General features: G+C 33.0%; 1 protein-coding gene and 2 long non-coding RNA genes across 3 annotated transcripts; 1 reads left to right on the top strand and 2 right to left on the bottom strand.

Moving 5' to 3' along the window:
* Positions 1–3,337: 3,337 nt before the first annotated feature.
* On the bottom strand, positions 3,338–4,924 carry LOC146940719 (uncharacterized). Its single transcript, XR_015032139.1, has 2 exons — positions 4,894–4,924; positions 3,338–3,655 (listed from the first exon to the last, which is right to left on the bottom strand). It is a non-coding gene; the product is annotated as an uncharacterized LOC146940719 (long non-coding RNA).
* A 992-nt stretch (positions 4,925–5,916) lies between these two features.
* Positions 5,917–8,787, bottom strand: LOC146940718 (uncharacterized). The gene is made up of 4 exons (XM_085754441.1): positions 8,466–8,787; positions 8,229–8,366; positions 7,534–7,746; positions 5,917–6,346 (listed from the first exon to the last, which is right to left on the bottom strand). The coding sequence occupies exons 1-3, from the start codon at positions 8,628–8,630 to the stop codon at positions 7,546–7,548; spliced, it is 504 nt and encodes a 167-aa protein (XP_085610567.1). The 5' UTR covers positions 8,631–8,787; the 3' UTR covers positions 5,917–6,346; positions 7,534–7,545.
* A 353-nt stretch (positions 8,788–9,140) lies between these two features.
* LOC146940717 (uncharacterized) lies at positions 9,141–11,721 on the top strand. The gene is made up of 2 exons (XR_015032137.1): positions 9,141–10,820; positions 10,907–11,721. It is a non-coding gene; the product is annotated as an uncharacterized LOC146940717 (long non-coding RNA).
* Positions 11,722–12,033: the final 312 nt, after the last annotated feature.

The raw sequence follows: 12,033 nt of genomic DNA, 5'->3' as shown, positions 1-12,033 counted from the left end.
AATATTGAAACCAAAATATAAGCAAAAGTTATGCTTCCGAACCAAATATAAGATGTGTTTGATTATTGATAAATGTTTTATTTAGGTCCTGGTTGACAAAACTAGTAGTCCACAAGAATTTTAGTTATAAAGAAAAGTACATTTGCCTTTGTATCAACTATCAAGGAAACTAGTTGAGGCCCGAACCCCCTTGATAATCAAGCTTGTTAGCTCAGTTATTAAGGACAATGCATAATATATGAAAGGTTTGGGGTTCGAACCCTGGACACCACAAAAAAAAAAAATCATGCTTGCTAGCTCAACTATTTTAACATTCAATCCTTTGGGGTCAATTATTACTTTTAACATATCATATCAAAAATTGGATTATTTTTTTTATAATTTTATTCCCGTTTTTAAATGATTTCGTTAGTGAGATAAAATTTTAACTTCAAATACGCATCACCAAGTAAACTCTACAAAAATGATATAATTTGGTATTAGAAAAAGGTTAAATAAGTTTTTATTCCCTATAAATATATCTTATTTCATTTTAATCCTTACCCAATTTTCTTTTAAGTTCTTGCTTTTTAATGAAAGTCCACATAGCAAGTTTAAAGTGACTTTTTTTAATGTGTCATTGTTAATATCTTAAAATAATATTAATTTAATAATTTAAAATTGGAAATTCCTTTCATTATGCTCAACGTGAGTTAATGTGTTAAACATGTGCATGGTTAATATTTAATGAAATCAATATCTTAAGTTATGTTAAAGATAACTTTTATAAGATACTAGTGTTAAACAAGTGTTCTAAAGACACTTGTTAAAGTACCAAATATAACAATATTGAATTGAAATTGGTTTTCTTAAGAATAAATAAAAATAATTGAAATTGGTATATTTTAATTTCTTGAAAGTTTAAAAAAATATTTATACTACAAACTTAATTTATTTTATTCTTCAACAAGGTTGATCATGACACATATTAGCAAGATCTCTTTTTAATACACTCTAAATTCAATTTATTTGTTTATTTTGAGTCCAATGGGTGCCAGTGTACATAAAAGATTAATAGGTTGATATATATAATTATAGAATCTAATGAAAAATAAACTTTACTAGTACCTAAATGTTTATTAGATTTTTTTTAAAGAATGTGTATTAGATTATATAAATATATACATATACTTTTAAATATTTAGTTAAATCTTTCAAAAACTTTACAAAGACACATATTTTTTGTTACATTATGATTTCCATGTGTTGTTTACGTTTAAAATGATGCGTGCACATAAACAACTGAATTGGTTAATGAATTTTTCCCTAAAAACAAATGATATCCGAGTTCCATTCATGGAAAATCCGAATTACAAAATTTTAGTTCCCTTCTCATGTGAATATCAAAATGATAACATGCGTCAAAATCATGTGAAGTCTGCAATGTTTTGTATTGCAGAGAGCCAGAGACAATTTTTGCAAAATGTATGCGTGAAAATTTGTGACATCTCATACTAAATGCTTACTAAGAAGATTTATTTTTTATTTTTTTGAAGGAGCTTACTAAGAAGATTGACTGCACTTAAGAGTACCAAGTATACCACTTTACAAAAGGAGATCAAATCGATTAAAATTCTATAGCACTAAAACAACTAAACAAAACAAGCTTCCTAGCAAAATTCAACTTTAAAATACTTCCTACAAATTCCAAGTCTTATTCAGTTATTCCTCATGGAGCTTCTTTCATCTGCGTCATCTAAACAAATCTTCCCCACAGTAACCAACATGGAAATAGAGTTTTCAAAACATAAAAAGTTAATAATGACACAAACGACAATTATACATATAAATTAAATGAACGCGTATGGAATTGATGCCACGACTAATGCAGTAAGAAACCAGCTCTTATTATTCTCTTTACATACTATAGTATAGATGCAAATGCACACTACCAGTATTTAGGTCAGGTTTCCATGTATTCAAGGTGCAATTTCAGATATGCTTGGAAAGTTGGTTTCCCTTCAATGGAAGAGATTCGTAGTGCTTTATTTGGTATGAAAAACCTCAGTTTACATCTTCCCTTCTTCAAGAATCAGTGGCATAATATCAAGCAGACGTTGTTTGATTTTGTGTCACGTATGTTTTTTTACAAATGTGTCTCGTTGTATTGCTGAGCCAATATGGATTTAAGATGCTAATAAGACTGTTATTACTTTGATTCCTGTAAAAATGAGCCTTCCATATCTCATTCTAGGCTCGTTGCTTTGTGAAGTGTGAGTGTGTGACCCAGGTTATTTCTTGTTACATTTTGTTTTACGTAATCTCGCAAAATCAAAATAGCTTTATCCCTGGTCGGAGCATTATTGATAATGTTATTGATTTGCAGGTTACTTATTCTTTTAGGCATTTGCACGCAAAAGCTTAATGATTTATTAAGCTTTACCTTGAGAAAAGTTATGATTGTCTTGAATGGATTTGTATCATGTCTTATATAAACCAGCTTGGCATTTCCCGATAATTATAAGGCATATCTCATTGTATCCCATCTGCTTTTCTCCGAATCAAATGGAATGAATCGATTGTTGATCTTATTGAGTTTACTAGAGGATACGTTAAACAGGCCTCTCTATCTCCTTCCTTTTCGTTATGTCTTTGGAGAGACTTGGTCATAAGATTAGAGAATCGGACATGGAAATGTTCCCTTTGTTATCTCACAATAGTGCATGATATGAGATTTAGATTTGGGATCAACCCATGAGTTGCCTAGTTTAGATACAAAACTCAGACTTTGCAAGACTAAGATCCATATTACCAATACTCAACGAAGATATAAATTTTTCCTCATAAAACAAAGACATTATTTTCATAAGAACCAAAACAAATGACAATGTTATGAACAAGAAAAAAATGACAATATTATTCTATGATGCCAGCTAAATAACTGACTGAGCCACCAGCAACTCAGAAAGAAGCAAACATCTAATTAGTAATCACACACAAAAAAAAACTGCATACGTGAGTTGCCTGGTTACATACAAAATTCAGACTTTGCAAGACTATCAATCGTGTTACAAATACTCATACAAAAAAAAGAACATCCTAGTATAGTGTCTATCATAATAACTGACTGAGCCACAAGCAACTCAGAAGCAAGCATTAAGAAACTGTCTAAATGGCCGCGAGTTGCTTGGTTTAGATACAAAATTCAGACTTTGCAAGACTATAAACCATGTTATGTTACAAATACTCAGAAGACATTTTATCTGACAAAAGAAAAAAGACATAATTTTCATAGAAACTAGAACAAATAATATCCTAGAAGGTCTCTTCCAAAATAGACTGATTGAGTCATTAGCGATTTAGAAGGAGCATCTAATTTATAATTAAACATTAAAAACTGTCTAAATTGCCAAATTCTATCACTTAAATTTCAAAGTTTAGATATGGGAACGACCTATTTGTCTAGTTTAGATACAAAATTCAGACTTTGCAGGACTGTCACATTTACAAATTCAGTAATATACTAATCAATCTTTCTTTGCAGAACTCTCAACCATTTACAAATTCACTAATATACTAATCATTCTTTCTTCCCATATCTGTCTCAGACTATATGACTGAACTGACTGTATGAAAATCTGACTGCAACTAATCCATATCCGTACTCCACGATAGCCTGAATATAAAAGTGATAGAACTGGTCAGATATAGCTAATTACTAGAATAATCCTTCTGATTTATTACAACAAACTCTGGGAAATTTATCTTTCGAACATGATAAGATAGATTTATCAGAACAAACTCTGGGAAATTTATCTTTCCATAGAGATAAGTTACAATGAATAAGGAAATACTGTAATAGAATAAGGATAGCACAAGAACTAATGGTAATTTTGGCTTCAGAGTTGCTGAGGAAATCATATTTTAGGAATGGAGGTTAAATTATATTTCAAGATATCAACATTATTCAAACATACAAGTTATAAGTTATAACAGCGTCTAACTACAGTGCAACGTCTACCAACACTAAGAAAGCCCAATTAAGAGAAAAAGAGAGAGACCTGATATCAAACTACAAAGGCAGTATCAAATCTAGGACTGTTCACCCTGTAGACATTTGTGATATGTAAGCATTACCAAATGCTTTATGGTTTATTCTTATATTCCTTTTAGCAATGGGTTACGTCTGTAATGTACTATATGTCTAACTACTGTGAGTACATCAACTTAACACTAAAACCCTGATACAAGTTCAGTTATCAATTATGTGCATAGTAATATTGCTACCGAATAAAACTGGTGATTTGCATATTGACCGAATTCTGATTATCTATATGGTCACCTAATCCCCTGCGCAACATTTTCTTTAGCAGTTGTGAGATGGCTAACAAAATCAGACTCCACAACAATTTGATTTGCCAAAAATTCAGTGTTAAAGCAACTAATATAAATTTAAAGCTTTTTAAACCAGACTGCAACATGATTCTTTTTCAACGTACAAACAGCAAAGCAAATAAAAATTTCTTTCCTTGCTTGTAATAAAAACAGGTTCTGGCGCTGCTGAGGATAGCAAGTTTTAGCAATGATAGGTAATACGTAATAGTGTCTTATCACAAGGGAAAAAAATCTAACAACATGAAGAAAGCCCCAAATAAAGAGAAAAACACAGTTTCTTTCATTTATCACCATCCAAAGTATTTCCAACAAACAAAGTCTAGTTTGAAAGTAAAGCAAGAAATGATTGAACAAAAAACTTCAAGTTTTCATAATTGTGAATTTCATGAAGAAATAAAATGGTTGAAGCTTGTTATAAATATCAAAATCAAATACAATTTCATAGGAACTATAAACTAATCTCCAAGAAGATTGATTAACCAAGAAAAATTAAACATGTAAGGATGGAATTATTATTACCAAGGTAGTGTATTAGATTTTAATGGCACAAAACTTGTACCCTAATAATTAAGAAGAACAATTATTATCAGTTTAGTTGATGAATAATTGAATAAACAGCATATAACATATAACACTGTAACGTACCTGATTATTTTGATTGTAATTCTTCAAAGCAAGCTCAGAGAGAGTAACGAGAGTAGGACGAAGATCTTCGGTTAAGTTAATGGGTACGACACAGCCACATAACTCTAGAACGGCTGGATGATAGATAGCATCGAACGGCTGTGTTGTACAGAATCATCAAAATTAGTAGAGTGAGCGAAACATGATAAAATTAAAAATAAATTGAAATAGATAGATAGATAGATTCGTACACTTAGGTTGCAAGACTTCTCTGTATAGTCAGCAATTAGTTCATCTATGGCCTCTCTCTCTTCCGCAAAGTCGTCATCGTCGTACATGGAGAAGCATTTCGCAAAGTCGTCATCGTCGTCGTACTCCGAATCGTATTTCGATTGCGGTTGTGGTCCCAATTCAGGTTTCAACATTTTGGAAGGAAAGCAAGGAAGGAATGAAGGAATCGCGTTTCAGTTTCACGTATATTTCTTCTCCTCTCCTTTATTTATAAGCAAAACGCAGAGTTTCTTTTGGTTTTGGGTTGGGCCTTTTCTTCTTTCTTTTCCCTCCACCATTTACTAGCAAAATAAAGTCAAGCTACCACTAATATAGATACTAGCAAAATAAAGTCTAAATGGCCACAAGTTACCTGGTTTAGATGCAAAATTCGGACTTTGCAAAACTATAAACCTAAAGTCAAGCTACCACTAATATAGATACTAGCAAAATAAAGTCTAAATGGCCACAAGTTACCTGGTTTAGATGCAAAATTCGGACTTCGCAAAACTATAAACCATATAACAAATACTCAGACGACATTTTATATGATAAAAGAAAGAAGAAATTATTTTCATAATAACTAGAATATATGATAATATCCTTGCATGGTGTCTTCCAAAATAGACTGATTGAGTCATTAGCAACTTAGAAGGAACATCTAATTTATTAAACATTAAAAAGCTGTCTAAATTGCCAAATTCTGTCACTTAAATTTCAAAGTTAGATATGGGAACGACCTATTTGTCTAGTTTAGATACAAAATTCAGACTTTGCAGGACTCTCACATTTACAATTCAGTAATATACTAATCAATCTTTCTTTGCAGAACTCTCAACCATTTACAAATTCACTAATATACTAATCAATCTTTCTTCCCATATCTGACTCGGACTACATGACTCATATCATATGGCCATCTACTCCTTGGGACTAGAACAAGTAAGTAAAATATACAGAATTTCATTCCCAACACCTACAATCATTCTTTATTCCCATATCTGTCTCGGACTATATGACTGAACCGACTGTGTGAAAATCTGACTGCAGCTAATCAATATCCATACTACATGATAGCCTGAATGTAAAAGTGATAGAATTGGTCAGATATAGCTAATCAATAGAATAATCCTTCTGATTTATTACAACAAACTTTGGGAAATTTATCTTTCCATAGAGATAAGTTACAATGAATAAGAAAACACTGTAATAGAATAACGAGGGCATCAGAGGTTAATTGGCTTCAAAGTTGCTGAGAAAATCATATTTTAGGAATGAGGGTTAAATTATATTTCAAGATATCAACATTATTCAAACATACAAGGTATAAGTTATAACGGTGTCTAATCACAGTGCAACGTCTACCAACACTAAGAAAGCCCAATTAAAAGAAAGAGAGAGGGACCTGATATCAAACTACAAAGGCAATATCAAATCCAGGACTGTTCACCCTGTAGACATCTGTGATGTGTAAGCATTACCAAATGCTTCATGGTTTATTCTTAGATTCCTTTTAGCAATGGGTTACGTCTGTAATGTACTATATGTCTAACTACTGTGAGTACATCAACTTGACACTAAAACCTTGATACAAGTTCAGTTATCAATTATGTGCATAGTAATAATGCTACTGCATAAAACTGGTGATTTGCATATTCACCGAATTCTGATTATCTATATGGCCACCTAATCCCCTGCGCAACATTTTCTTTAGCAGTTGGAAGATGGCTAACAAAATCAGACTCCACAACCGATTTGATTTGCCAAAAATTCAGTGTTAAAGTAACTAATATAAAAATATCATGCTGCAGATTAAAGCTTTTTAACTGGACAGCAGCATGATTCTTTTTCATAGTACAAACAGCAAAGCAACTAAAAATTTCTTTCCTTGCTTGTAATAAAAACAGGTTCTAGCATTGCTGAGGAAAGCAAGTTCTAGCAATGATAGGTAATAGTGGCCTATCACAAGGGAAAAATATAACAACATGAAGAAAGGCCCGAATAAAGAGAAATACACAATTTCTTTCATTTATCACCATCCAAAGTATTTCCAACAAACAAAGTCTAGTTTGAAAGTAAAGCAAGAAATGATTGAACAAAAAACTTCAAGTTTTCATAATTGTGAATTTCATGAAGAAATAAAATGGTTGAAGCTTGTTATAAATATCAAAATCAAATACAATTTCAAAGGAACTATAAACTAATCTCCAAGAAGATTGATTAACCAAGAAAAGATTAAACATGTAAAGATGGAATTATTATTACCAAGGTAGTGTATTAGAATTTAATGGCACACGATATGACCTCATCGGCATCATCATCATCATCCCAAACTTCGGCCTGGAAAGTTGTTATAGCATGGCTGCTGGACGGATCTTCTTCTGCTTTAGCTTGAAAAGTGATGTAATACAAATCACCACCACCACAGCCAATAGCAGTGGTACACTTGACAAGGTCATGAAACACAAAACTTGTACCCTAATAATTAAGAAGTGTTGAAAAATATAGAGCTTGAGTGAGCTAGTGGTAGTGACACACATTAGTGATGAGCATATTGTAGGAGGAGACACATTAGTGATATGGTGAAGCCTTCAATATTATTGACATTGCATCTCAAAGGCTTAAAGGCTTGAATACAATTGCACCCATATAAGTCTATTTATAGGTGCTTATAGATGTTTCTAGAACTAGAATAATCTAGGCTTTTGTTTGCCTTTTCTACATTAGAATATTTTGGATGCTTCTAGGCTACATCTTAACCTAGACATTAATGGAACAATCTAGAAACATATAATAACTTTAAGCTTATTCTAGTTTTCTCTAATGTATTCTAGAAATATCTAGAAATGTGCATCATATTTCAACAAGAAGAAGAACAATTAGTATCAGTTTAGTGAATAATTGAATAAACAACATATACTAACATATAACATTAATTCATACAGTAGATTGTAACGTACCTGATTCTTTTGATTGTAATCCTTCAAAGCAAGGTCGGAGAGAGTAACGAGAGTAGGACGAAGATCTTCGGTTATGTCAATGGGTACGACACAGCCACATAGCTCTAGAACGGCTGGATGATAGATAGCATCAAACTCCTGTGTATAGTCAGCAGAATCATCATCAAAATTATTAGAGTGAAACAAACATGATAAAATTGAAAACAAATTGAAATAGATAGATAGATAGTTTCGTACACTTAGGTTGCGAGACTTCTCTGTATAGTCAGCGATTAGTTCTTCTATGGCCTCTCTCTCTTCCGCAAACTCGTCATCGTCGTACATGGAGAAGTATTTCGCAAAGTCGTCATACTCCGAATCATATTTCGATTGCGGTTGTGGTCCCAATTCAGGTTTCGACATTTTGGAAGGAAAGCAAGGAAGGAATGAAGGAATCACGTTTCAGTTTCAGTTTCAGGTATATTTCTTCTCCTCTCCTTTATTTATAAGCAAAACGCAGAGTTTCTTTTGGTTTTGGGTTGGGCTTTTTCTTCTTTCTTTTCCCTCCATCATTTACTAGCAAAATAAATTTAAGCTACCACTAATATATAGATATTATTATAAAAATTTCTCAATAAAAATAGGCATAATAAAAACGCACCCAAAATATTTATTTTAAGAAAAATATTCTTGTGATCCTTTTTGCAATAAAAAGTTTAATAACTTATTAAATCATAAATATATAATCAACTCAAATGAAATGTGTGTAAGTTGAATGCTACTTTACTAAAAAAAAAGTTCAATGCTACTATGTATTATGTGATCATCTCTACCTCTCCCTCTTCAACAAGTCGACTTTAGATCTCGAGAAAACTATAAAGAACTAGTAATTGGTCTCAAAGTATCATATCATAATGCAATTGTAACAACTTTAGTTGGTCATTATTAGAGATATATAGTTTAGTTACCACTAGTATTAGTCCCACTAGTATATATAGGTGTAACCTCCCCATAAGTGGGTCAACTCTCTCATATTGTAACATTTCATTTTCCATCAATAGAAAGAATTCACAAGTTTTTCTCTCCTTCATCAATGGATGCCATGTTTCATAACATGGTATCAGAGCAATCTTGGTATCCACCTTGAAGGATTTCCGCTGCATTTTCTTGAGAAAATTCAATTTTCTCACTTTTATTTTTTTCCTTTCTCGTTCCAATTTTCTTTTTCTCCTTTCACACTCCTTCGTTTTCTGTTGTTCTTGATTCTGTTACAATCTCAACAATGAGATTCAGTTTTCTTTCTCATCATCTTTATCCTGTAATCGAATCCGTTTTCTGTTATTGATTTGTTCGATCGATTTCTCATTCGATCCGCATCTCAATTTCATTCGATTCCTTTACATTTTTTATCGATCGATTGCTTCGTCATTCTGTTTGTGTCTTTTTCCCAAATCTTAGGGTTTGCGATTCAGTTACAATCGCGATTACCTTTCTCTCACGATCCTTTGTTCAATTCGCAATTCGAATTCAGTTTCGCTTTTCAAATTCTAAACAGATTTCATTCTCAACACTTGCAGAAGTGCTTTTGATTCAAATTTGGAAAAAGTGTGTTTCAGATAAGATGTTTCAGAAAAGCGCGTTTTCCATAAGCTGGTACACCAGTGGATCATCATCTTCCACCAGTGGATCATCATCTTCCACCAGTGGAAATAGATTTGGACATTTCTCAACCTGGTTCTGTTTTGTGAAGTGCTTTTAGGAGGAGTAATTTCGGTTCAGATTTTGGAATCGCGTTTCTGGATGTCTTCATGTTTCTACTTCACTTTCTATGATTGATCCAGTTGTTGTGATGGATTTCACCTTGATCAGCTTCATTCGTACCTTGCATATTGCTTCCAAGGTGTTTGTTGAAAGTCCTCAATGGAAGACTTATTGGTTTTTGCTCAGAAGTTATTTGTTCAGCTGGTATATGATGAAACTTCTTGTATAAATCAACTTTGTCAGCTTCCTTTAGTGCATTGGTTTCTCAATTTGGTACATTGATCCTCCCTTTGGTTGTGTATATGCTGACTTACGAGAGGTATCTTCTTATACTTGTGGATTGCCAATTATTGGTTTGGAGATACATTTGTGAAACTTGGTTGGTGTATAGCATGGGAATCATACTTTCTTATACACACCTTTGGAACTTTGATCTATGTTGGTTATTGCTTATGGTGAACTTAGATGCTGAATACATGGCCTTATGTAGAATTGTAATTATGGCTTATTGCAATTTCAACATATCTTGTTGGCAAGTTACATTCAGTTTTTAGCCATCTATCATTGTGGACCTAAGGCACTTTTTCAAGAGATTTTATCGAAGTGTATGGTGTAAGATTGAATGGTATTGCATCTGCATCTCCCTTATACGCCTTAAGTCTATATGGCTTTCTTCATCAGTTTTGGCAGATTGTCTTTAACACTTGGCTCCCTTCTTTTATGCGTTCTACATGGCATTTTCATGTCCTTGGTGGTGAGGTTTATGATTCTGGCTCAGTTTTGGATTGTTGGAAGATTCTTGGATTGATTACTTTTCCATGGTTTCTTTGTCCTGGATCGTTGTTTGGAGTGGTTGCTTTCTGCAGCTTTGTGATTTGGCCTATTATTTGTTTCTGGCTATTGTGACAATTGAAGACTATTTTTTGGATTTGGTTTAGCTTCATTATTGGAAGCATTGGTTTTGGCCTATGGTTTGAATGCATCAACATGGATTTGTTTTCTATGGTTTGAAGACACATCACATGGCTATGCATCTCTATTGGTTTGCCATTGTTTTTTTTTGTCTCGGCTTGGCATAGGAGGGCATCACTTTTATCTTTGGAAGCTTGGTTTTGTTGCTTCATGGTCCTTTTGGTGTGAAGTTTGTTCAACATTTGACCTCCTTCCATTGTTGACTATGGCTCTTCCTTGCATTTGGTTTTTCTTGTCTCGGCTCGGCATTGGAAGGGCACCACTTTTATCTTTGGAACCTTGGTCTTGTATATGACCTCCTTCCATTGTAGACTATGGCTCTTCCTTGCACTTCTTTTTGGATATCATCATTGATTTTGGATATCCTTGTTCTTCTTGTCTTGTGCTTCTATCTTGAGTTCTTGAGAACTCTTGATGGTTAAGCGTTGTGCCTCAATTGGCTTTGTTGATATTGGCTTCTACCGGATGGTGGTTAAGCGTTGCTTGGTTGCTTCTTCCTTCAATTGGTTCAACCTTGAGTTGTGGTTGCTTCTTGTTGGATAAGCATTTGTTTGATGATTTTTTTTAGCCGATGTATTTCCGGCATCTTTCCTTGTATTTTCTCACTTCAAGTTGGAAGTGTTTTGAACACCTTCCAACTTGAGGGGGACTATTAGAGATATATAGTTTAGTTACCACTAGTATTAGTCCCACTAGTATATATAGGTGTAACCTCCCCATAAGTGGGTCAACTCTCTCATATTGTAACATTTCATTTTCCATCAATAGAAAGAATTCACAAGTTTTTCTCTCCTTCATCAATGGATGCCATGTTTCATAACAGTCATGAAATAATCTATCTTAGTTTGATATGATTCAACACAGGTGAGAGACTTTCTTATGGAAGAAATTTTGTAACAATTTGACGAGGATAATCCTGTTTGCACTTATCTACCAAAAAAAAATCATGCACTTATAATTTTGTTAAGGGTATAATCAATGAGATATAGAACAATTATTTTTACGAAGTCATGATCCATCAGTTATTCCATAGAAGAATGGTCTTCATCATCTCAAAATATAGTATTTTTTAAGGGATCTCAAAATATAATTG

The sequence above is a fragment of the Medicago sativa genome, chromosome 3 (genome assembly GCF_051527215.1).
Source record: "Medicago sativa cultivar Bolivia chromosome 3, Bolivia_mono, whole genome shotgun sequence".
In the NCBI taxonomy this organism is placed as follows: domain Eukaryota; kingdom Viridiplantae; phylum Streptophyta; class Magnoliopsida; order Fabales; family Fabaceae; genus Medicago; species Medicago sativa.
This window is presented reverse-complemented; position numbering and strand designations above follow the sequence as displayed.